General features: G+C 50.7%; 1 protein-coding gene, 1 long non-coding RNA gene and 1 pseudogene across 5 annotated transcripts in view; 2 read left to right on the forward strand and 1 right to left on the reverse strand.

Moving 5' to 3' along the window:
• The first annotated feature begins 21 nt into the window (after positions 1–21).
• LOC129138533 (uncharacterized) lies at positions 22–6460 on the forward strand. Its single transcript, XR_008541857.1, has 2 exons — positions 22–3383; positions 4898–6460. It is a non-coding gene; the product is annotated as an uncharacterized LOC129138533 (long non-coding RNA).
• Positions 3593–22845, reverse strand: part of KLHL22 (kelch like family member 22) — a 53576-nt gene continuing 34323 nt past the window's right edge. For all 4 annotated transcript variants that reach the window (XM_054675999.2, XM_016939737.3, XM_016939736.4 and 1 more), the window contains 3 exons: positions 19861–20053; positions 8523–8756; positions 3593–4512 (listed from right to left, as the gene is read on the reverse strand). In XM_054675999.2, coding sequence (XP_054531974.1) covers positions 4147–4512; positions 8523–8756; positions 19861–20053 — 793 coding nt within the window. In that variant the 3' untranslated portion in view covers positions 3593–4146. The remainder of the gene's footprint in view (positions 4513–8522; positions 8757–19860; positions 20054–22845) is intronic.
• Positions 11643–14785, forward strand: LOC104003681 (kelch-like protein 12; annotated as a pseudogene).

Consider the following 22845-nt stretch of genomic DNA (forward strand, 5'->3'; position numbering starts at 1 on the left):
TCCAGACCCCACCCTCCGGCCTAGCCACCGCCCCTCCGCGCAGCCCCCGCCCCCATTTTGCCGCTCGCAAACTTGGGGGCGAACTTGGAGGAGGCCCACCGAGCGCTGGTGGAGGGAGGGTCCGCCCGAGGAATCCCCGGTTCCCGCGCCTTTCCCTCCGCTCCCTAGACATCTACCGAAGCAGCCGCCCCTGCGCGCCCACTGCGTAGGCCAGGCCCGGGACGGGAAGGCGGATCGGGGACACGGACGCGACTCCGCAAGCCCACCGCCGCTCCCAGCGCCTCGGAACCGGCCAAGGGAGTGGGGCCCGCAGACAGCCCAGGTCGAGGCCGAAAGCCAACTCCACAGCACCCCACCGCGAAGTCCTTGTAGTGCTGGGGTGTGCGGTCAGCTCCCCCTGCGCACTCCTGCGCACTCAGAGCTCGCAAGGGGCGGACCGAGCAGGATGCTTGAGGCCTGTAGTAGACTCGGTCCGGACCCGAGGCCTGGGGGAAGGGGTCTCCGTAGGGACGGATGGGAGAGATACAGAGGAAGTAGAATGGCCAGGCTGTGGACTGCGGTAGGAAGTAGAGGTAAAGACAGAAGGAGACCCCCGGGATGGAAACCCTGCAGTCCTAGTTGAGGAGTGAAGGGGGCTGGGGGAGCCTGGGCGGTGGATTCTGCTGGCTGTCGGATTTCCAGGAGAGGCTGGGGCTAGAGAGTGGGAACTCCTGCATCAGGTAAGGTGGGTAACAGCACAGAGCAGAAGGAAGGTGTGGGAAGGGAGCAAGACAGAGGGACAGGCCCTAGGGAGCCAGCGGGGAAGCTGGACTTGGACTGGGAGGCAGCAGGGTGCGGGTCCCCGGGGGGCAACTGGGGCAGACCGACTCTCAGGCCCAAGGAGCTGGGAAGTTGGGCAGGGAGCACAAATGTCCCGTGTGTAGCCAGGTCCTAGTGAGGATGTTTGTCTTTTGGGGACTTGAGAGCTGGCAGAAGGCCTAAGCAGGAAGCGGGCACCTCTGTTCTTTGGGGAGCAGGCCACATGCGGCCCACAGGCTCACTGAGGGAGGGCAGGCAGACTCTGTCCAGGTGTGGCCAGATAGCCCTGAAGGGTGGGGCTGGAGGAGGGGGCTTGGAGGAGGAGCCACTGAAAGGCCCAAGGCCATGGGCATCACCAGGCTGGCACAGGCAAGAGAGTGGGATGGGGAGGAGCAGGCCCCTCACTCAGCCATGCTGGTGCAGGAGGGAGGTGGGGTGGGCTGAAAGAAAAGTGGAACTAGTGTGGACACGAATGCAACTACCTGGGGACAAATAAACAGGCCAACCACTTCTGGGCAGCTCAGCCTGGGCACAGCCCTGACCTCAGCAATGCCCTCCCAGTGCTGGGGCCCCTCCCACGGAGGATCCAGATTGCGGCTCCCAATAGAGGCCAGCAGAGGTCCCAGTGGCTGCAAGGTCTGTCCCAGCCCAGCTCCTGGCTTTAGAGGCACTGAACCCCTGGGCTGGAGGGGACACTCACCTCAGCTGGATGGAGGTCATGAATAGGCATATCAAATTCCATCACCTTTCTCCTTCCCCCAGACCTGTCCAGGGAGGGCACCACCTGGATGGTGCCCCCCAATCTCCCAGGACCTCCTAAATGTCTTAGATCTCTGCCCACCCCTGTCTGCCACCCAGAGTAGTCTTTTTAATCTCACATGTGGCTATCCACCACTGCTCTCAGGACGAGGACCGTCCCCAGTCTCACCTCACGACCCGGTACATACATCCCTTGCAGTAGATGGCAACTTTGGGTGTCATGGGCAGAGCCCTCATTTCTCCCAACCACCACTGCACCCCTAGGGGAAGACTGAGAAGTATGGGAGGAATGAAGGATCATCCACATGGCACCAGGATGTAGAAGGAACCCACAGACAATTGACCACCACGCAGGCAAACTGCTGGAGCCCAGAGCCCTGGCCTGCTGGTTTTGGCCAGGATGGCTGCCAGAAGGAAGTGGACTTTGAAGGCTGAGGAGGGTTTTGCATGAAAGCAGGGACCAAGAGCCTAGCCACACTGGAGAGCACAAGTTGGGCTGCCTCAGCTCCAGGGTATCAGGTGTAACCCTTAGAAACCCAGCTTAGCCCCAAGGCTGACAGTGGCAGGGCCAGGCTGCGCCCAACTCCAAGGCACTCTCCACCCCTCCCCAGGCTGTGCAGGACCTCAGTGAGCCCTTCCTGCCCCTGCAGACCAGAGGCCTCCTGCAAACCTGTGGCTGTGGCTGGTGGCTCAGGTGAGATGTTGCCAGCCAGCATGGTGTCAGGACGCACTGGAGAGTGGTGGGGCATGTCTGGTGCTCCTCCTTTCCAGAAACCTCTGAGGTCTGCAGGAGCTACTGCCCTGGCCTGCCAGGTGGTAGCAGAGACACAGGAAGTGCTGGGTCTGAGACCCACAGAGTGGGGTTCCTACTCTGAACCCATGCTCTTGCGCCTCACCCTCAGGAGAAAGGGAGATGACACTGGAGTGTATAGCCATCCCGCCCCACTAGGGCTCAACACCGGGTCTGCCACCCCAAGGCAATGTCATGTTTCCTCAGGGGTACTCAGGGCCCAGGACAGTGAGGAAGGTCTTCAGGTTACACACACACCCACATACCACAGCCCTGGGGGCACAGGCCAACTCTGAGGGCTTTGTCTCTACCCTCAAGAATCCTTGGGGTATCCATTTAGGAGAGCCCAGAGTGACTGATAGTCCCCCTTCCCCATCCCCTCTCCTCCCATCAAGGAGCACACACTGCCCCCTTCTCTTCCGGGACAGGATGCCAGCAGGAACACATGGCTGTCCCCATGCTCTGCCCAGTCAACTGGGAAAGGATGGGGCCTTGGCAAGTTACAGCCCTGTCTGCGGGATGGCTCTGGGCACAAGGCTCATAGTAGGAATCTGCAGGTGCAGACCCTATGAGGGCATCAGGATGGAAGAAAGCTTCATGTGGTGCAGCCCTGCAGTGAGGCTGGTGTGGACTCACAGCCCATCCATGCAGGGTGCAGGCTAAGCCTGGCAGTCTCCAGAGGGCAAGAAAAGCACCGGGACAGGTGAACAGGGGAGGGTCCCAGCTGCTGTGCCAGTGTGGTCCTTGAGACTGGGTGCCTAAGGGTTACCTGGCAAACCTGTAGCACATGCAGCTCCCCTCCCCAGCACACTCAGCTTCAGGAGGTTGGGAGGAGCCGGGCACAGGCCAGAGGGGCCCCCCCGCCACCGTGATGCTGCCCCGCTCCCAGGTGCTGAGGCTCTGGTTCCCTGACCCTCAGGCTGAGAGACTCCTAACGAGCTGGGCTGAAACTCTGCATGCTGCCCTGGTTGGGAGACAAGTTCCATACCAGAGAAGACACTCAAGTGGCTGCACAACCACCTGTCACCAGACCAGGGTGAGTTCCAGCTTTCCCACTGAGTGCCCTGTTAGCTTGTGGAGTTTACTGTGCTTCCCTCTCAGGCAGGGTCTTCCCAGTGCCACTTGGCTTCTGGCCTGGGCTTCCACAGCCTCTCCCAGATGGCAGCTCTGACCCCAGAAGCCACGCTTCCTGGGGATGCAGCTTGGGTGCACTGTGGAAAGGAACTGAGGCTGTGGCTACAGAAAAACAGTTAACACCTTCTGTAAGATGCTTTATTTCATTGATCAACAACATGGGGTCTGAAAACCCAGCGGGAGGGGTCTTTTTATCACAGAGCCAGTCCCAGGCGAGCTGATGCATCTCTGCTCCTCTGCCCCTCAGGAGCTCTCATCCTCCAACCCCAGCTGCCCCCACAGCCCCACCCCATTCACAGAAAGAGGGCTACCACGTGCCTCAGCCCCCCTGCCCAGGCTGCCAGCTCCCAGGTCCTTTTGGAGAAGGACTGATCTAGGCAGGGAGGAGAGAAGGCCAACCCCTCCAGGGCTCACTGAGGAAGGCCAAAGCCTTTCAGAAGCAGTTCCTGCAGTGACGTAATCCACAGCCTGGGATCTGCACGGCCCTGAGATGCCTGCGGCAGGCTGGCCAAGGGGCTGGTGTGAAGAAAGAGGGCAGGGCCCATAAGCTGTGGCCAACAGGGGCAGGGGCCCTGCCTGGAGTAACGTGCTCTGGCCTAGGCTGCGTGGGTTTCACTGCCCTGCAGCCCCAGCCTCCCTTCCCTCTGATGCCAGGCACGGGGAGCCTAGTCCTCACTGGAGTTGTCAAACTCCTCCCAGTCAGACACACTCATCACCTCAGAGGCAAAGTCCGGGTCGGCCTGGCTGCGGTCAGGGGTCCCGCGGGGCGGCTCAAGGAGCAGGGAGCGGGGCAGGGTGAGCACACAGGCCGCCAGGCCTGAGATGGAGTTGTCCAGCTGGGGCCCTTCCTCCCAGCAGTCCTTCTCCATATCGTAAATGTGCACGTAGCCTGTGCGGCTGCCGCGGTTGTGTGAGCGGCCACCTAACACATAGATCCTGTTGTCCAGCACAGCAATGCCAGGCTCACCGTGCCCAGCAGGGAGTGGGCAGACGGATGACCACTGTCCAGACGTGCAGCTGTAGCAGGCCACCTGCAAAGCCAAGGCCAGAATAAAGCCCAGCACCCGCTGGGACGAGGCTGCCAGCTCCCCCACAAGCCCACTGACCAAGGTGGCAACAGTTACCCACCATTCTGACAGGTCAGGCCCCCTGGAAGGATGGCACAGGGCCAGTGTTGAAACATCCTGTCCATGGGCCAGGCTGCTGCTTTCTCACCCAGGGATGGCCGAGTCTGCAGGAGGCTGTCTTTTGGGCCCTCCCCTAGAATGATCCCATTCTCTCTGGCTTTGCTCCAGCCCAGCCCTTCCTCTAGGCCACCCGGCCCTAAGCCAGTCTCTGCCCCTGAGTGTGTGGCTGTGCCCCCATCAGCATGTGGTCATTCCCCATGTCTGAGGGCACTGCTTCTCTCCCCTCCAGGAAACGAAGCTGCCTGAGAGACATGGACTCCACTGAAATGTCTTCAACCTCCTCTGCAGCACTCAACACAGGCAGTAGACAGGGGGAGGAGACAGAAAGTGGAAGTAATTCCTTGCGGAGTAGTCAACATCAATATTCTCTTGTCTTCAAAATTGTCCAAACAGTAAACAAAGACATGGAAAAATGTTCAACCTACTAGTAATTCAAGAAACGCAAAATCAAAACATCAGAGACAAATTTTTCAACTAGCAACCACTGCAGAGAAGGAAAATCACAAAACCCAATGCTGTTGAGGGTGTGGTAAAGCCATACTACTATGTATCTGTCTGACATGCCAGAAAAGGAATTTGGCAATAAGTATTAAGAGCCGTAAAAATCTTACCTTCTCGACTGATTAGCCGTTTTTGGTTCTCTAGCTATGGTGGGCAGAATAGTGGCCCCCAAAGATGTCTAGTTCCTAATCTCCAGAATATGCTACCTTAAGCAGCCAAAGGGGCTTTGCAGATAGGATCAAGGGTACAAGAATACAAAAAAAAAAAAAAAAAAGGATTAAGGGTGCAGACCCTGAGATGGGGCAGTTTTCCTGGATTTTCCAGGTGATCCATCCAATTGCATGAGCCCTTAAAAGTGGAAGGGGAGAGGCCGGGCGTGGTGGCTCACGCCTGTAATCCCAGCACTTTGGGAGGCCAAGGCAGGCTGATCACAAGGTCAAGAGATCAAGACCATCCTGGCCAACATGGTGAAACCTCGTCTCTACTAAAAATACAAAAATCAGCTGGGCATGGTGGCACATGCCTGTAACCCCAGCTACTCGGGAGGCTGAGGCAGCAGAATCACTTGAACCCGGGAGGCAAAGGGTGCAGTGAGCCAAGAGCACCACTGCACTCCAGCCTGGCGACAGAGCGAGACTCTGTCTCAAACAAACAAACAAAAAAAGTGGAAGGGGAGGCCGGGGGTGGTGGCTCACGCCTGTAATCCTAGCACTTTGGGAGGCTGAGGTGCGTGGATCACCTGAGGTCAGGAGTTTGAGACCAGCCTGGCTGACATGGCAAAACCCCGTCTCTACTAAAAATAGAAAAATTAGCTAGGTGTGGTGGCGAACACCTGTAGTCCTCCTAGCTACTCCGGAGGCTGAAGCAGGAGAATCACTTAAACCCAGGAGGCAGAGGTTGCAGTGAGCCGAGACTGCAGCAGTGCCCCCCAGCCTGGGTGACAAAGCAAGACTCCATCTCAAAAAAAAAAAAAAAAAAGGAAGGGTAAAGCCAGACAAGAGAGCTGAGAAGTGAGGAGGACTCAACCTGCCATTGCTGGCTTTGAAGATGAAGTGTCCCCAGGAAAAGTGGGGACCTCTAGAAGCCAAGAAGGCCCTCAACTGACAGCTAGCAAGGAAATGGGACTGCAATTGCCAGGGACTGAATTCTTCTAACCACCTGAGTGAGCAGGGAGGCAGATCCCCACTAGGGTCTCCACAAAGGAAAGATGCCCTGACCGCACCCTGGTTTTAGCCTGGCAAGGCCCATGTCAGAGGACTTATGAATGCAGAATAAATTTATCTTAAGTTGCTATGTTTGTGGTGATAGGTTACTGAAGCAATAGAAAACTAATGTGCTGGCCCAGAGGATCTCACAAGCAGAGGACCTGTTAAAAGCCAGATCGCCAAGACCCACCCTCAGGGCTTCCGAATCAGTGGGTCTGAGGTGCCTCATAACACAGCGTTCCCAGGTGATGCAGACTCTGTTAGTCTGAGAATCACACTTTGAGAACTGTTGCATGAACCTAAAGAAATAATCTAAAATACCTGAAAAGCTCAACAAAGCAACTATTACTTGTCATGTTATTTGGAATAGTTAAAACTTAGACACGAGAGGGGATGATGAAGATTGAGTGTTAAACTGGAAAATGCCCAGGACAAAAGTCACTGAGAGAAGCAGAATGGGATATGGGATGCTCTTTTTTGTTTGTTTGTTTGTTTGTTTGTTTGTTTGAGACAAGGTCTCGCTCTGTTGCCCAGGCTGGAGTGCAGTGGCACCATCACGGTTCACTGCAGCCTCAACCTCCTGGGCTCAGTTGATTCTCCCTCAGCCTCCCAAGTAGCTGGGACCACAGGTGCAAGTCACCATGCCCGGCTAATTTTTTTTGTATTTTTAGTAGAGATGGAGTTTCACCATGTTGCCCAGGCTGGTATCAGTTCCTGGACTCAAGCCATCCACCTGCCTTGGCTTCCCAAAATGCAGGGATTACGGGTGTGAGCCACTGTGCCCAGCTCAGAATGGGATGCTCTTTGACTACAATCAGGCAGAAAACATACACGGTCAATACTGAAAATGGTCATACTGAAAAACAGTACTGCAGGGGCCTGATTATGAATGCTTTTCCTCACCCTTCTCTATTTTTTTTTTTTTTTTTGAGACAGAGTCTTGCTCTGTTGCCCAGGCTGGAGTGCAGTCGTGTGATCTCAGCTCACTGCAACCTCTGCCTCCCGGGTTCCAGCGATTCTCCTGCCTCAGTCTTCCCAAGTAACTGGGATTACAGGCGCCCATCACCACACCTGGCTAATTTTTGTATTTTTAGTAGAGATGGAGTTTCACCATCTTGGCCAAGCTGGTCTTGAACTCCTGACCTCGTGATCCACCTGCCTCAACCTCCCAAAGTGCTGGGATTACAGGCGTGAGCCACCGCGCCCGGCCACCCATCTCTATTTTTTAAAGTTCCGGCAATGTGGTTATATTAACTTTATAATAAAAGTTTTGTTCTGTTGTTTTGTTTTATTTTGTTTTGAATAGAGACAGGGTCTCATTCTGTCACCTAGGCTGGGGAACAGCGGTGTGATCATAGCTCAGTGAAGCCTCCAACTCTGGGCTGAAACGATCCTCCCACTTCAGCCTCCTGAGTAGCTGGGACTACAGGTATGTGCTGCCAGCCTGGATCTAAAAGTTTTGTTGTTGTTTTTTTTTGTTTTTTTTTGAGACAAGGCCTGGCTCTGTCGCCCAGGCTGGAGTGCAGTGGCGTGATCTCAGCTTACTGAAACCTCTGCCTCCTGGGCTCAAGCCATCCCCCAACCTCAGCCTCCCAAGTAGCTGAGAGTACAGGCATGCAACCACACCTGGCTAATTTTTGTATTTTTGTAGAGATGGGGTTTTGCCATGATGCCCAGGCTGGTCTCAAGCTCCTGAGCTCAAGCGATCCTCTCGCCTTGGCTTCCCAAACTGCTTGGATTACAGGCATGTGCCACCACATCCGGCCTAAAAGTTTTTAAGAGTAATAAGCAAAGGTAGACGTGTATGTGTGTGATACTGTCATGGTGACATTTGTCCAAACCTATAGAATGTGCCAAGAGTGAACACTGTGGACTCTGGTTGATGGTGACGCATCAGTGCAGTTTCAACAACTGTGACACATCCACCCCTCTGGAGCGAGAGGTCTGCAGTGGGGAGGCTATATGTGTATGGGGGGAAAAGGGGGTGTATGGAAACTGTACCTTCCACTTAATTTTGCTGTGAACCTAAAACTCCTCTAAAAAATAGTCTATTTTAAAAAGGCACATGTTTCAATTACATTTTCCATCAATAACAACTGAGAGGGTTGGGAATGATGAGGGGTGTGGACTGCCCCGGGCCCCACTCACCTGGTGCACGTCCCTCCTGTATCCGGCATCGTTGTTGCTGCCCCCGATCACATACAGCTTGTTGAGGAGGGTTGCCATGCCGTGCCAGGCGCGCCGCACAGGCCCATCAGCCAGTGTGTGCCAAGTGTTGCTGCCTGGATCGTAGCAGTGTGTCTCTTTCAGGTAATCCTCCCCTCTGCGGCCGCAGGTGATATACATCTTCCCCTCCAGCGTCGCGCCTGCGTGGGCATACACCTGTGTGGAGCCACCAGGAGAAATGGCGTGAGACGGCAGTGAGGAAGGGTGGCTGGGTACTCTGTGAAGGCCAATCACCACCCCACACCTGCCTGACAACGCTGTGAGGCTTCACCACTTCCCACTCACATACAGACAAGAATCCTCCCTCGATTCTCATGGGACATACTGTCCTAGTCATTGACCTCTAACCTCTTCCCAATAGCGGATACATCTATACACTCAGAAATGAAATGTAACCTTTGTCTTTCCTTTGCCCCTAAAGTTAACATCTGCATGGGGGAACTCCAAGAAAATAAAAGCATTTTTTCCAAGCCAGTCTGGAAGAAGCCACAGAACCCTGGGGACCGCTGACCCACCCTCAGTGGCCTCCACCCCTCCCCCACTCCCACTGGACATGCAATCCTCCGGGCCTGCTGACCCTGCTTTTAAAATGTTTGTAAATAATATCTGACACTAAACTCATGATGTGGGGAGAAAAATACACATGGTTCTTGATTCTGGTCCTGAACCTTCTGTGGGCTTTTTACCCTCCCTCTGTTGGGCTATCTCCATAGGGCCTAGCCTGCCCCCATCATGGGCACCTCTTACCCTGGCCCTACCACTTCCGGAACCCACCCACTCACACCCAGCAGGCCAACAGAAGGCCCCAAGGCAAGGCCCTGGGTGTTTTGAGGGTAGAGGAGCCCCTCAGGGTGTGGAGGCTCCAGAGCTATGTTACCGGGCAAGTCACTAACATTGAGGCCATGCGGGTGGCAAAAACACAAGAGTCTAGAGAGGTGGACGGAGCAGTGGGGAGGAAGAACACACACCAAGGGTTTGGTTTGGGTCTTCTCCTATCACCAGTAGGGGTCTGGGGAGGTTTTTCTTTTCTTTTTTTTTTTTTGAGACGGAGTCTCGCTCTGTCACCAGGCCGGAGTGCAGGGGTGCGATCTCGGCTCACTGCAATCTCCGCCTCCCGGGTTCGAATGATTCTCCTGCCTCAGCTTCCCGAGTAGCTGGGATTATAGGCGCCCGCCACCATACCCAGCTAACTTTTGTATTTTTAGTAGAGACAGGGTTTCACCATGTTGCCCAGGATGGTCTCGATCTCCTGACCTCGTGACCCACCTGCCTCGGCCTCCCAAAGTGCTAGGATTATAGGCATGAGCCACCACGCCCAGCCGAGGTTTTTCTTTTTAATTAAACTTTTCATTTTGAGATAAGTGTAGAGTCACGTGTAGTTGGAAGTAAAAATACAGAGGTCTCACGTGCCTTCTTTCCCCCATGGTAGGAGCCTGTGTCACTATATCACAGGGTCACCAGGATGCTGACGTGGACACAGCCACAGAACTGTCCTATCACCACCAGGATCCCGAGGGGCTGCCCTTTAGGGTGACATCCACTCACCTCCCTTACCCTAATCCCTTCCTTAAGCCCTGGAAACCACCAATCTCTTCTCTATTTCTACAGCTTTGTAACTTCAAGAGTGTTGTCTGAATTAAATCAGTATACAACCTTTTGACATTGGCTTTCTACCCCAACCCAGGTTCTACCAGGTTGTTGCATGTACAGGTTGAGTACCTCCAAAATCTGAGACTTTTTTAGCACAAACACGGCACTCAAAGGAAATGCATTTCAGACTTTTGGATAAGAAATGCTGAACCAGTAACTATAATGCAAAGATTCCAAAATCTGAAAAAATCTGAAATCCAAAACACTTCTGGTCCCCAGCATTTCAGATAAAGGGTACTCAACATGTACCAATAGTTGGTTCCTTTTCTATTGCTCAGTAGTATTCCATGGGTATCTACCACAGCTTGTTTAACCATTCACTGTTGAAAACACCTGATTTGTTTCCAGTTTCTGGCTATTACCAATAAAGCTACTATTAACATTCATGTACAGATAAGTTATTTTTTATTTTTTTGAGACAGGGTCTTGGTCTATTGCCCATGCTGGAATATAGTGGCACAATCTTGGCTCACTGCAACCTCTGCCTCCCGGGTTCAAGCAATTCTTGTGCCTCAGCCTCCAGAGTAGCTGGGATTACAGGCACGCATCACCATGCCTGGCTAACGTATACAGAGTAGTTTTCATTTCTCTGGGATAAATACCCAGGATGGTAACTGCCAGATCTGTTTTCCAGAGTGGCTGTACCATTTCACATTCCTATCAGCAATCCATGAGCATAGTTTCCCTGCACAGTCACCAGTATTTCGTATTGTCACTACTTTTTATTTTAGTCATCCTGAGGTAGTTCTCTCACTGTGGCTTTAATTTGCATTTCCCTGATAGCTAATAATGTTACACATCTCCTTATATGCTTATTTGCCATCTATACATCCTCTTCAGTGAAATGTTTCTTCAACTCTTTTGCCTTCTTTCTGGTTTTTTTTTTTTTTTTTTTTTTTTTGAGACAGAGTCTTGCTCTGTCGCCCAGGCTGGAGTGCAGTGGCACGATCTCGGCTCACTGCACCCTCTGCCTCCTGGGTTCACACCATTCTCCTGCCTCAGCCTCCCAAGTAGCTGGGACTATAGACGTCCGCCACCACATCCAGCTAATTTTTTGTATTTTTAGTAGAGATGGGGTTTCACCATGTTAGCCAGGATGGTCTCAATCTCCTGACCTCGTGATCCACCCACCTTGGCCTCCCAAAGTGCTGGGATTACAGGTGTGAGCCACCGTGCCCGGCTTCTTTTGCCCTCTTTTTAATGGGGTTATTTGCAGTATTTTGCCGAGGTTTTTTGTTTTTGTTTTTGAGATGGAGTCTCACTCTGTCGCCCAGGCTGGAGTGCAATGGGACGGTCTCGGCTCACTGCAACCTCCGCCTCCCAGGTTCAAGCAATTCCTCTGCCTCAGCCTCCCAAGTAGCTGGGATTACAGGCGTGTGCCACCGAGCCCAACTAATTTTTGTATTTTTAGTAGAGATGGGGTTTCACCATGTTGGCCAGGCTGGTCTCTGGTCTCGAACTCCTGACCTCGTGATCCGCTCACTTCAGCCTTTCAAAGTGCTGGGATTACAGGTGTGAGCCACCACACCTGGCCGTTTATTGAGTTTTAAGAGTTGTTTATATATGTATTTATTTAATACTAGTCCTTTGTCAGATAGGTGGTTTGCAAATATTTTTTAATTTTGATGAAGTCCAGCTTATCAATTTTTCTTTTTATGGCTCATGCTTTTGGGGTCAAGTCTAAGAATTCCTTGCCTAGCCCTAGCTAGATCCTCAAGATTTTCTTCTGGTCATCACGTCGTGTGGCCGCAGGGACCAGACCCGGACAGCTCCAGAGCCTCCGGGCCGGGGCGGCGGCGGCGACGCTTCGGCTCCTCCTGAGCCACCTGCTGGACCCGTGCCCCACTCCATCCCCACAGGCTGGGGACAGGCCCTGGCGCGGCTGTGTGGGTTCAGAAGCAGAGTTGCAGAATCCAAGGACCCATTTTTGTTCTTTCTCCGCACTGCTTTATGGGAGGCATTATGGCCCCCAAAGACATAATGACAATTACTCATGCTAAATCAATCCTCAGTTCAATGAACTCCCTTGGGAAGAGCAATACCTTCTGTGATGTGACATTGAGTAGAGCAGAAAGACTTTCCTGCCCATGAGATTGTGCTGGCTGCCTGTAGTGATTACTTCTGTGCCATGTTCACTAGTGAGCTTTCACAGAAGGGGAAACCCTATGTTGACATCCAAGGTTTGACTGCCTCTACCATGGAAATTTTATTGGACTTTGTGTACACGGAAACAGTACATGTGACATGGAGAATGTACAGGAACTGCTTCCTGCAGCCTGTCTGCTTCAGTTGAAAGGTGTGAAACAAGCCTGCTGTGAGTTCTTAGAAAGTCAGTTGGACCCTTCTAATTGCCTGGGTATTAGGGATTTTGCTGAAACCCACAATTGTGTTGACCTGACACAAGCAGCTGAGGTTTTTAGCCAGAAGAATTTTCCTGAAGTGGTACAGCATGAAGAGTTCATTCTTCTGAGGCAAGGAGAGGTGGAAAAGCTAATCAAGTGCAATGAAATTCAGGTGGATCTTGAAGAACCAGTCTTTGAGGCTGTCATCAGTTGGGTGAAGCATGCCAAGAAAGAGCAGAAAGAATCCTTGCCCAACCTGCTACAGTATATGCAGATGCCCCTGCTAATCCTCAGGTATATCACAGATGTAATAGATGCTGAGGCTTTCATCCGCTGTGGTTTACAATGCAAGGATCTGGTTGATGAAGCAAAGAAGTTTCATCTGAGGCCTGAACTTCAGAGTCAGATGCAGGGACCCAGGACAAGGGCTCGCCTAGGAGCCAATGAAGTGCTTTTGGTGGCTGCGGGCTTCGGAAGCCAGCAGTCTCCCATCGAGGCAGTAGAGAAATATGACCCCAAGACTCAGGAGTGGAGCTTTTTGCCAAGCATCACTTGTAAGAGATGTTATGTGGCCTCAGTGTCCCTACATGACCAGATCTACGTCATTGGTGGCTATGATGGTCGTTCCAGCCTTAGTTCAGTGGAATGTCTAGACTACACAGCAGATGAGGAAGGGGTCTGGTATTCTGTGGCCCCTATGAATGTCTGATGAGGTCTTGCTGGAGCCACCACCCTGGGAGATTTGATCTATGTCTCTGAAGGCTTTGATGGAAGCAGGCGTCACACCAGTATGGAGCGGTATGATCCAAACATTGACCAGTGGAGCATGCTGGGAGATATGCAGACAGCCCGGGAAGGTGCCGGACTCGTAGTGGCCAGTGGAGTGATCCACTGTCTAGGAGGATATGACGGCTTGAATATCTTAAATTCAGTTGAGAAATATGACCCTCATACAGGACACTGGACTAATGTTACACCAATGGCCACCAAGCGTTCTGGTGCAGGAGTAGCCCTGCTGAATGACCGTATTTATGTGGTGGGGAGATTTGATGGTACAGCCCACCTTTCTTCCGTTGAAGCATACAACATTCGCACTGATTCCCGGACAACTGCCACCAGTATGACCACTCCACGATGCTATGTAGGGGCCACAGTGCTTCGGGGGAGACTCTATGCAATTGCAGGATATGAAGGTAAGTCCCTGCTAAGTAGCATTGAATGTTACAACCCTATCATCGACAGCTGGGAAGTCGTGACATCCATGGGAACCCAGCGCTGTGATGCTGGTGTGTGTGTTCTCCACAAGAAGTGACCATTGTTGGAGCACCATCCAGAGCTAGTGACCAGTCCAGTGGACAGTTAGTGGGAGAATCAAGAATCCTTTCCAGAATGTCTGTTTCTCACTATGTGCACAGGGTGATTACAGGCACCAGTGCAGTGATGATTGTACTTATTTGACACATACTCCCCCTCGTCCTGGTTGTTGTTCCTGAGAAGGGTGAGTAACAGATACTCCAGGGAAAAGAATGCACATTGAATGGATGTGAGAGACCACATTACCTCTCCCACTATTTTGGGGAGCACTTTCCTGTCATTTCTAACTTACCACATGCTTGGTGTACTATATGTATGTTGTGCCTCATATGTTGCAAAGAACTAAGGTGAGTATAGCCTACTAGATGTGAGCAGTATCCAGCCTAGATGATTGGAAAGATACCAATTTAAGTAAACTTGGTAAAATCCAAGTCTTTTTTTTTTTCCAGGAACAAATACATTGTCTAATCTACAGGTAGCTAGGGGCAACACAGTTCCATTCTAAATGGAAACAAAAGGGAGAGCCCCACAAAACTTTGGGGGCAAGGGAGAGATACTCATCTGACACTTCTTTTGGAGGTCAGGGTTTGTATATCAGAATTGAAGTTAGAATCAGTGAATTAAACTGAATTTGAAGGAATGTGAGTGAACCTAGAACAGCACTGAAGTATTACATAACCTGGAAGACTGAGAAGGGTATATTATTTGAATGATCTTTTTATTTCCCCAAGGTCTTTCACACTGGAGACAGCATAAAAGAGTGAACAAATGTTGGGATGAGAGAAGATGACATAAATGTGGGAGTTCAGTATAACTGGGGATAAACTAGAAGTACCTGTGATTTTACAGTCATCTTATTGCCTGCCAGGGGTCATCTAGCCATGGCAGTGTTAGCCTTGAATGGGGGTGAAAGCCTTTCTTTCTGGAATCAAATACTACTACACTATTACACTTCCACACTATTTATTTGGGGATGGACTGGGAGTGACAGTAGCCTAGTAGTTCAGCTACCTGATTACTGCCCCATTCTTTTAGAAGCACACTTCTGCCAAGGAGTGGTTTGTACTGCTGTGATTGGTACATTTAGTCTTTTTTCTGCTATAAGTTTTCCTTACCTGTCCTTTAGTGTAGATTTTATTCATCACAGGACAGAATAATCAAGGACAACCAAAATCCTTTTGTTAGTTTCAGTACCTCTGCTATCAACATTTCTGAGCTATCATTCAATGTTCCTCTGTGTCATGGAGTGAAATTCTTGTTTTATGGGTATTGGGAGTGTGGGAATGTGATAACCTAAACAACCTTTGCTCTGAAATTCCATTTTTCCCTCTTTCCCTGAAGTGTACTGACCTGTACTACAGAGTTAATTTCTTTTGTATTTTTTTGAGAAAATATTAAAAATCAACGGTCTCAAAAAAAAAAAGATTTTCTTCTTTTTTTTTTCTAGAAGTTTTATGGTTTTACATTTAACTCCATAAACCATTTTGAATTCATTTTGGTATATGGTATGAGACTTGGGTTGATATCCATTTTTTTGCCGACGGATGTCTAATTGCTCCAGTACTATTTGCTGAAAGATATCTTTCCTCCACTCAATTGTTTCTGCACCTTTGTCCAAAATCATGTGTAACATGACTGGGCGTATTTACTCAGGTCTGTGGGTTTTCCATTCTGTTTCACTGATCTATGTGTCTATCACTGTATCCATACCACAGCCTTAATTACTGTAGCTATGTAGTAATCTTGAAATTGGGCAGACTCCTCCCATCTTATCGTTCTTTTTCAAAATTATTTGAGCTATTCTAGTTCCTTTGCCTTTATATATACATTTCAGAATAATCTCATTTACATCTAATATCACAAGTAAAATCAAATCAAAATTAAAAAATTTATTTTATTTATTTTTAAATTTATTTTATTATTATTTTTTGAGACAGTCTCACTCTGTTGCCCAGGCTGGAGTGCAGTGGCGCAATCTCGGCTCATTGCAACCTCTGCCTCCTGGGTTCAATCCATTCTTGTGCCTCAGCCTCCCCAGTAGCTGGGATTACAGGTGCGTGCCACCACACCCAGCTAATATTTGTATTTTTAGTAGAGATGGGGTTTCACCATGTTGGCCAGGCTGGTCTTGAACTCCTGACCTCAAGCGATAACACCGTCCTCGGCCTCCCAAAGTGCTGGAATTACAGACGTGAGCCACTGCGACCAGCAATAAAAAAAAATTTTAGGCTGGATGTGATGGCTCACTTCTCTAATCCCTGCACTTTGGCCGAGGCAGACAGATCCCTTGAGACCAGGGGTTCAAGAACAGCCTGGGCAATATGGTGAAACCCTCATGATACTAAAAATATAAATATTAGCTGGGCATCGTGGTGCTCACCTGTAATCCCAGCTACTTGGGAGGCTGAGGCAGGAGAATCACTTGAACCAGGGAGGCAGAGGTTGCAGTGAGCCGGGGTCATGCCACTGCACTCCAGCCTGGGTGACAGAGCGAGACTCTGTCTCAAAAAAAATAAAAATAAAAAAATTTTTAAAAAGCTTATTGTGCATGTAAAAGAAGAGTTCATGAACCAGGAAACCCCAAACTGGTAGTGGTATGAAGCCCCAGTTCACAGCAGTTACAACACAGTTTATAAAGCATGAATGAGGAAGAATATTGTTCCCTACTGTGCATGTGGAGCTGCATAAGCTTTCTTTGTAAAGCTATCACACTGAGGGAGGAAAGCTTAAGTTTCAGTTACACGGCTACAGGCAGTTGGCCTAGGGGTATATCCAAACCTCAGCTTCAATTTTCATTTTCCCTTAATAGTACAAAAAACCTTCCTGAAATTTTGATAGGAATACTAGTATTCCTGTATTAATACTACATCAATATGAAGAATTCTGTATTAATATATGTATTATTAATTGGGTTGGGAAAGAACTGACATTCTTACTATTCTTACTCTTCCAATCCATGGACTTGGTATGTCTCTCCATATATTCACATCTTCTTTTATTTCTTTCATCGGCTTTTTGTAATATTCAGTGTACCAATCCTGTGAGGTTTTTTGTTTGTTTGTTTTGAGACGGAGTCTTGGCAGAGTCTTGCTCTGTTGCCCAGGCTGGAATGCAGTGGTGTGATCTCAGCTCACTACAACCTCTGCCTCCCGGGTTCACGCCATTCTCCTGCCTCAGCCTCCTGAGTAGCTGGGACTATAGGCGCCTGCCACCATGCTCAGCTAATTTTTGTATTTTTAGTAGAGATGGGGTTTTACCATGTTGGCCAGGCTGGTCTTGAACTCCTGACCTCAGGTGATCCCCCCCGCCTGGGCCTCCCAAAGTGCTGGGATTACAGATGTGAGCCACCGCGCCCTGCCAACATGACCTATCCTTTTTCATTCCCCAACATCTGATCCATCAGCAAGCCTGATCAGTTTACCTCCACACTACACTCTGAACCCTCCCATCTCCCTCCAGCTCCACAGCTGTGTGCCAGCACAGGCTACTGCTGTCTTCAGCCCAGACCACGCAATGACCCAGGGCCAGCCTCGCTTGCTCTGCCCTTGATCCTTGGGCTTCCTTCTTCTACAAGCATACCCCATGCTTCCTCTCCTGCTCAGGAAAAGCTGTGAGCCCTTCTCCTGCCCTGGAAGGTCCTTCTGCTAGACTAGGCAGATGGTTAGATATGAGCAGGGAAGTGGACTCCAGGTTGGCCTCAGCCCCTAGCATGGCCAGAGGGACTATGACCTCTGAGACATGTTAACCACACCTGGGGTTTCAAAAGCCCCAACCCCTCTTTCAGTTAAGCTTATCCAGCTCAAGTAGGAACTAACCCCACAAGGAACTTTCCACCCCCGGGAGCCTGTGTTGTATAGTTTGCCCCAGTTTTGCTTGCTTCGAAAGTAACCTTTTGTTCACTGCAATGGTAAAAAACACACCTCCTGGGTGAAGATTTAAGATGCTAATGAGACATGCGATAAATACACTAGCACGTAGAGCCACAGTGCATGCGCTGCTAGAGGACCACCCAAACAAAACATGCTTATGAGTAACACCTCTTCCCGCCCATTTATGAATAATCATGTAAGCCTCCTGTAAGGGAGGTTTCCCAGTGCCAGCTGGGGCGATCTTATTCTGGAGCAGCCTGCTCTGACTCGGCCTTCAGAATGTACCTTCACTTTTGCAATAAACTGCCTTACACTTATCTTCGTTAATGCATGTCTCTTGCTTAAAGTCTTAACCAAGAAGACAAGAACCGAGGACACATTCCCAGTAACATTTCCTCCCTCTGTAAATGGCAGGTCTAACTGACATCTCCTCAGATGGACATTCCCCAAAAAGTCCCTCTAGATTCATCCTACCAGAGCCCCCTCCCTGGAAATCCTCCAGTTCAGCCCCCTCTTCATTTCACTTACCATAATTGTAACCACTTTATTGATCTGTTTTCTGGTTAAGAGTGGTTTCTCCTACAAGGCTGTAAACACCATGGAGTAGGGAGTCTTTCTCATTTCTTGTCACCACTGGATTCCCAGGACTTGGTACATGGTACTTAGTAGTTGCGGAATGAATGTGTGCATGAAGGAACACCGGCAGCCAGGATGCAGCTGGTTGAAAGCCAAGGCTGCCCCTCTGTGGCCAAGCTGGAGAACTGCTGCTTCCCCAGCTGCCGCAGACAAAGAAACTGCTAAGCCCCTCCCACAACACCCACCTAGGAGGCTTCCCCCAACACCCTTCCTGGAACAGAACCCAAGAGCCCTCCTTGTCCACTTGGTCTCAAGGACCTCCTGATCTTCTCCATGCAAAATCTGCTCCTTTCCCCAGGATGGGGGTACGGAGTGTCCTTCCAAAGAGGCTTCCTTCTCCCCAAAGAAGCTGAGAGCAAGGAGCAGGCCACAGCTTGCAGCTCACAGCTGCCCAAGAGACAGAAATCTGTGTGGGCTGTGTGAATGACCTGGATAAAGAAGAGCTGGATCCATTGAGGAGACACTAGCCCTGACCCCTGAAGTCAAAGTCTAAGTCCCTGGGGGAATTGGGGGTCATGAGAGATACTGGAAAGAGGCTTACAAAGGCCAGAGCTCTTGCTAAACTCCCTGAGGCAGTGCAGGTAGAACCTGCCCCCCATACCATCCTCTGCCTCTCGGGTGCTCGGTTATCCCCAAAGGTGTACCTGGCCCATAGCAGGTGCTCCACAAGTGCTATGCCAGTACTAGCGGGGTACATACCCTGTTCTCGGAGGCTGAGACCCAGGAAGTAGGTGGCCAGCAAGGCCTGTTCCTTCCCTGGGATCCCATGTCTGGTTGTTACACCAGGCCCGAGTACCCCAAAGTCGTAAGATAAAAGAGAGTCACCTCCCTAAAACATCACTTTTCCATAATGAACGTAATTTTAAACATCTTCAAATTGGAATAAACCAAGGTATTATATAGGATGCACGTGATTTTTTTTTCAAGTTGTCCCAATATTCAAACATAGGATTTAATATAAAAAATAAAACCTTAGAGTGTTTCTTGGCTCTGGAAGGCCCCACCCTTCAGGGGACCTAGAGGGAAGAGGTCTGAGGATAGGCCAGTGAGCTCTCAGGGTCCCTTCCTGTTTAACATCTCTGGAAGTGTCCCAGCTCGTCTCAGCTGCACAAAGAGCAAATGTTCTATCCACATTTGAACTACAAGGTTTAAGCAGCTTGCCAGGGCCAAGGTGGTGTGACAAGGTCTCAGCATGTGAGACTCACAAGTGGGGTACAATTCTGAGCAATGGGGTCTGGATCCTTGATGAGCCTCCCCAGGTGGACTGGCTGAACCTCATGGGGTGTCATCAATGCATTCAATGCAGGGTCACTGGAGAAGCATGGATTCTGCTCACTAAGCCTGTTTCCCTGACCTGGGACAGGCCTTGACACCTGGGCCTCTCACTCTTTGCACATCCTGGGGAAGGAAATTAGGCAGGAGAAGGCCCCTCTTCGAGGGCTTCCTTACCTCCCTCTTGAGTGGGGCCACGTATGCCCAGGAGTTGGTGGCAGGGTCGTAGCGCTCCACAGCATTCAGGTCATTGTGGTAGTCACGGCCCGCCACAGCGTAGATGTACCTGCCTACAACACACACGGACAGGTCGGCGTGCTCCTGCTGCAGGGACTGGATCTGGAACCAGCGGTTGTGCCGTGGGTCATACCTGTGCCGAGACATGAGGAAAGCACAGCACTGACTAGGCAGGGAGGCTGCTCCGCAGGCTTGCCCCTCTTGTTCTGGTCCCGTTTCTGCTTTGCCTTAGCCCAGCCTGAACCCTCCCCAACTGCCCCACATACCAGTGCACACCGATCTACAGCCAGGCCCGCAGGCTGTTACACACCTGAGCACAGGTGCTCCCCCCACACACAGCATGGAAGGAATGGCCAGCAGCCTCCTGTGTTTCCACCTAACTGTCCACCTAGGCTGTCCAATGGCTCTTTTTTTTCCTTTTTTCCTTTTTTTTTTTTTTTTTTGTGGAGACAGGTCTCTCTGTCCCCTAGGCTGAAGTGCAGTGGCACAATCATGGCTCACTGTAGCCTCGACCTCCTGGGCTTAAGTGATCCTACCACCTCAGTCTCCTAAATAGCTGGGACTACAAGTGCGCACCACCACGCCAGCTATTTTTTTTTTTTTTTTTTTTGATAGAGACAAGGTCTTGACACCTGGGATATATATTGTCCAGGCTGGTCTCAAACTCCTGGACTTAGGCAATCCTCCTGCCTCAGCCTCAATGGCTGTTTGTACAGCCACTTCCATCTCACTTACCTCATCTCATCATCCACATAGCCTTGCTCCCACTCAGGAGGGCCTCCAAATACAGCCTCTCCACTGGATGGGTGCCATCAGCCCCCTCATTGGCCTCCAAGCCTTGAACTTCCCCCAGCACTCCATCAGGAGTGGTCTTCTCAGGCACGCCCTGCACACAGCACCCATCATACCCTCAGCTTTGTCAACAGCCACACACACAAGGCTGTGGTCATCGTACTTTCACCTCCTCCCCCCATGCTGCCAGCCCCGCGTTTCCTGACCTCCCCTCCACTCAAGGTCTCCCTCTCTGGGAAAGTGGAAAGGGTTAACTCCCACCCTGGACTGCAGGCTCTGTAAGGGCAGGGTGTGTGAAATTCCAGGGACCCCCATGGGAGAAAAGGCACTAGACTGGCTGCGGCAGGCCCACGAGGGTGGAGGAGTCTGGCCAGGACCCAAGGAGGGCTCCTGGGCTAAGCACCAACAGGGAGCATGGCCTGCAATGTGGAGCAGAGATGATCACAGAGCCATGAGGGGCCAGGACCCAGTGAGCTCAAAGCCAGTATCTGAAGTGTCCTTGCCCAACAGCCCACAGATAGTTACAGCCTCTTTCAGACAAGTGTTTTTATTTCTGCAGAGGAAGACCTATTCCAAAGAGAACAAGTCTAACTTCAACTGGCTCACAAGAGAGTAACCAAAGTTTTCTTTGGCCTGTGCCCTATGCTGGTCAGTGAAAAGATCAGTTTCATCCTTTGCTTCCTGCAGCCCCTGCAGTGTGGCCAGCCCCTCCCCGCCGCCTACCAGGAATGCAGCAAACAGGAGCCTCAGAAGGCAGGGCCAACAAGAGAGGGAACACACACCTGGGTCTCCCTGACCTGGTGTGAATCCTGGGCTCTTCCCTGTCTAGCTGGGTGTGCCTGGGCATCAGTTTTAATCTCTTGGGATTCGTTCAGTTCTGCACCTGTCCAATGAGGTGATATCACCTGCCTAGAAAAGCTATCAAGAAGAATCATAAAAGATGAGCATGAAAAGGGTCCTTGTTAACTTGGGGGTTCTAATGGATTATGGTTCATTTCTATATTCCTAGACCTCAGTGTAGCCTCTGGCTCAGGACAGATTATGTTCTGTCTGCTGAATGAATTAAACAAAGGAGTAAGATTACCAGCAATGAATCATTCATTCACTCTACCAACATTCCCAGGCCTCCCACTGTGGATGTGGCACAGTGCTCAGCACTACATCCAGAGGGAGCCTCAAGAGGTCAGGGCCCTGCCTTCCCCTGCAGAATGGAAACAGGCTAACCAGAGCAAACGAGTGCTCAATATAATGACAGACACTGAAAGAAAGAAAGGGAGGTAAGGAGATGAGTGACCTGCTGGTCAGCGGGGCCTGGGGAGGGCAGAGCTCCCTTGCAGTGATCAGGAAAGGCCTCCTGAGAAGGCAGGGTCTGAGACCTGCACGACCTGGGGCACAAGCCAGAAGAAGGTCTGGCAGGGGACCAGCAGTCCAGGATTGGGGCACAGCATTCACAGGGGCCCCGTCAACTGGCTGGGATGGTGCTGTTCACTGCCTTTCCTGTGCGCCTTGCTCCTTTATATACAAGTCTCTCCTCTCTTGTGTTCAGTCTGGCTCAATCACCATCTGCACCCCAAGTGTCTGCAACCAGAGTGAGATAGGACCCTCCATGTGCTCCTGTTTGCTCCTTCGAGTCTATTGTCCTCACAGCTTTTTAAGCTGAGTTCATGTGGATTTGTGGCTTCAAATTTAAACACACACACAGGGCCGGGCGTGGTGGCTCACGCCTGTAATCCCAGAACTTTGGGAGGCTGAGGAGGGTGGATCACGAGGTCAGGAGTTCAAGACCAGACTGGCCAATATGGTGAAACCCCATCTCCACTAAAAATATAAAAAAATTAGCCAGGCATGGTGGTGTGTGGCTGTAGTTCCAGCTACTCGGGAGGCTGAGGCAGGAGAATCACTTGAACCCGGGAGGCGGAAGTTGCAGTGAGCTGAGATCATGCCATTGCACTCCAGCCTGGGCGACAGAGTGAAACTCCATCCCACAAAAAAAAAAAAAAAAAAAAAAAAGACACCAACAGTGATACCATATGTCAATAATTTAGACATAGCCAAAGTTCCACTGATTTCTTATTTCCCTGTTGTGTCCTGTATCCCTCTTCTTCTTTATTGAATTAATTTTCTACTTTATTA

This window comes from Pan troglodytes, chromosome 23 (assembly GCF_028858775.2).
Source record: "Pan troglodytes isolate AG18354 chromosome 23, NHGRI_mPanTro3-v2.0_pri, whole genome shotgun sequence".
Classification (NCBI taxonomy): domain Eukaryota; kingdom Metazoa; phylum Chordata; class Mammalia; order Primates; family Hominidae; genus Pan; species Pan troglodytes.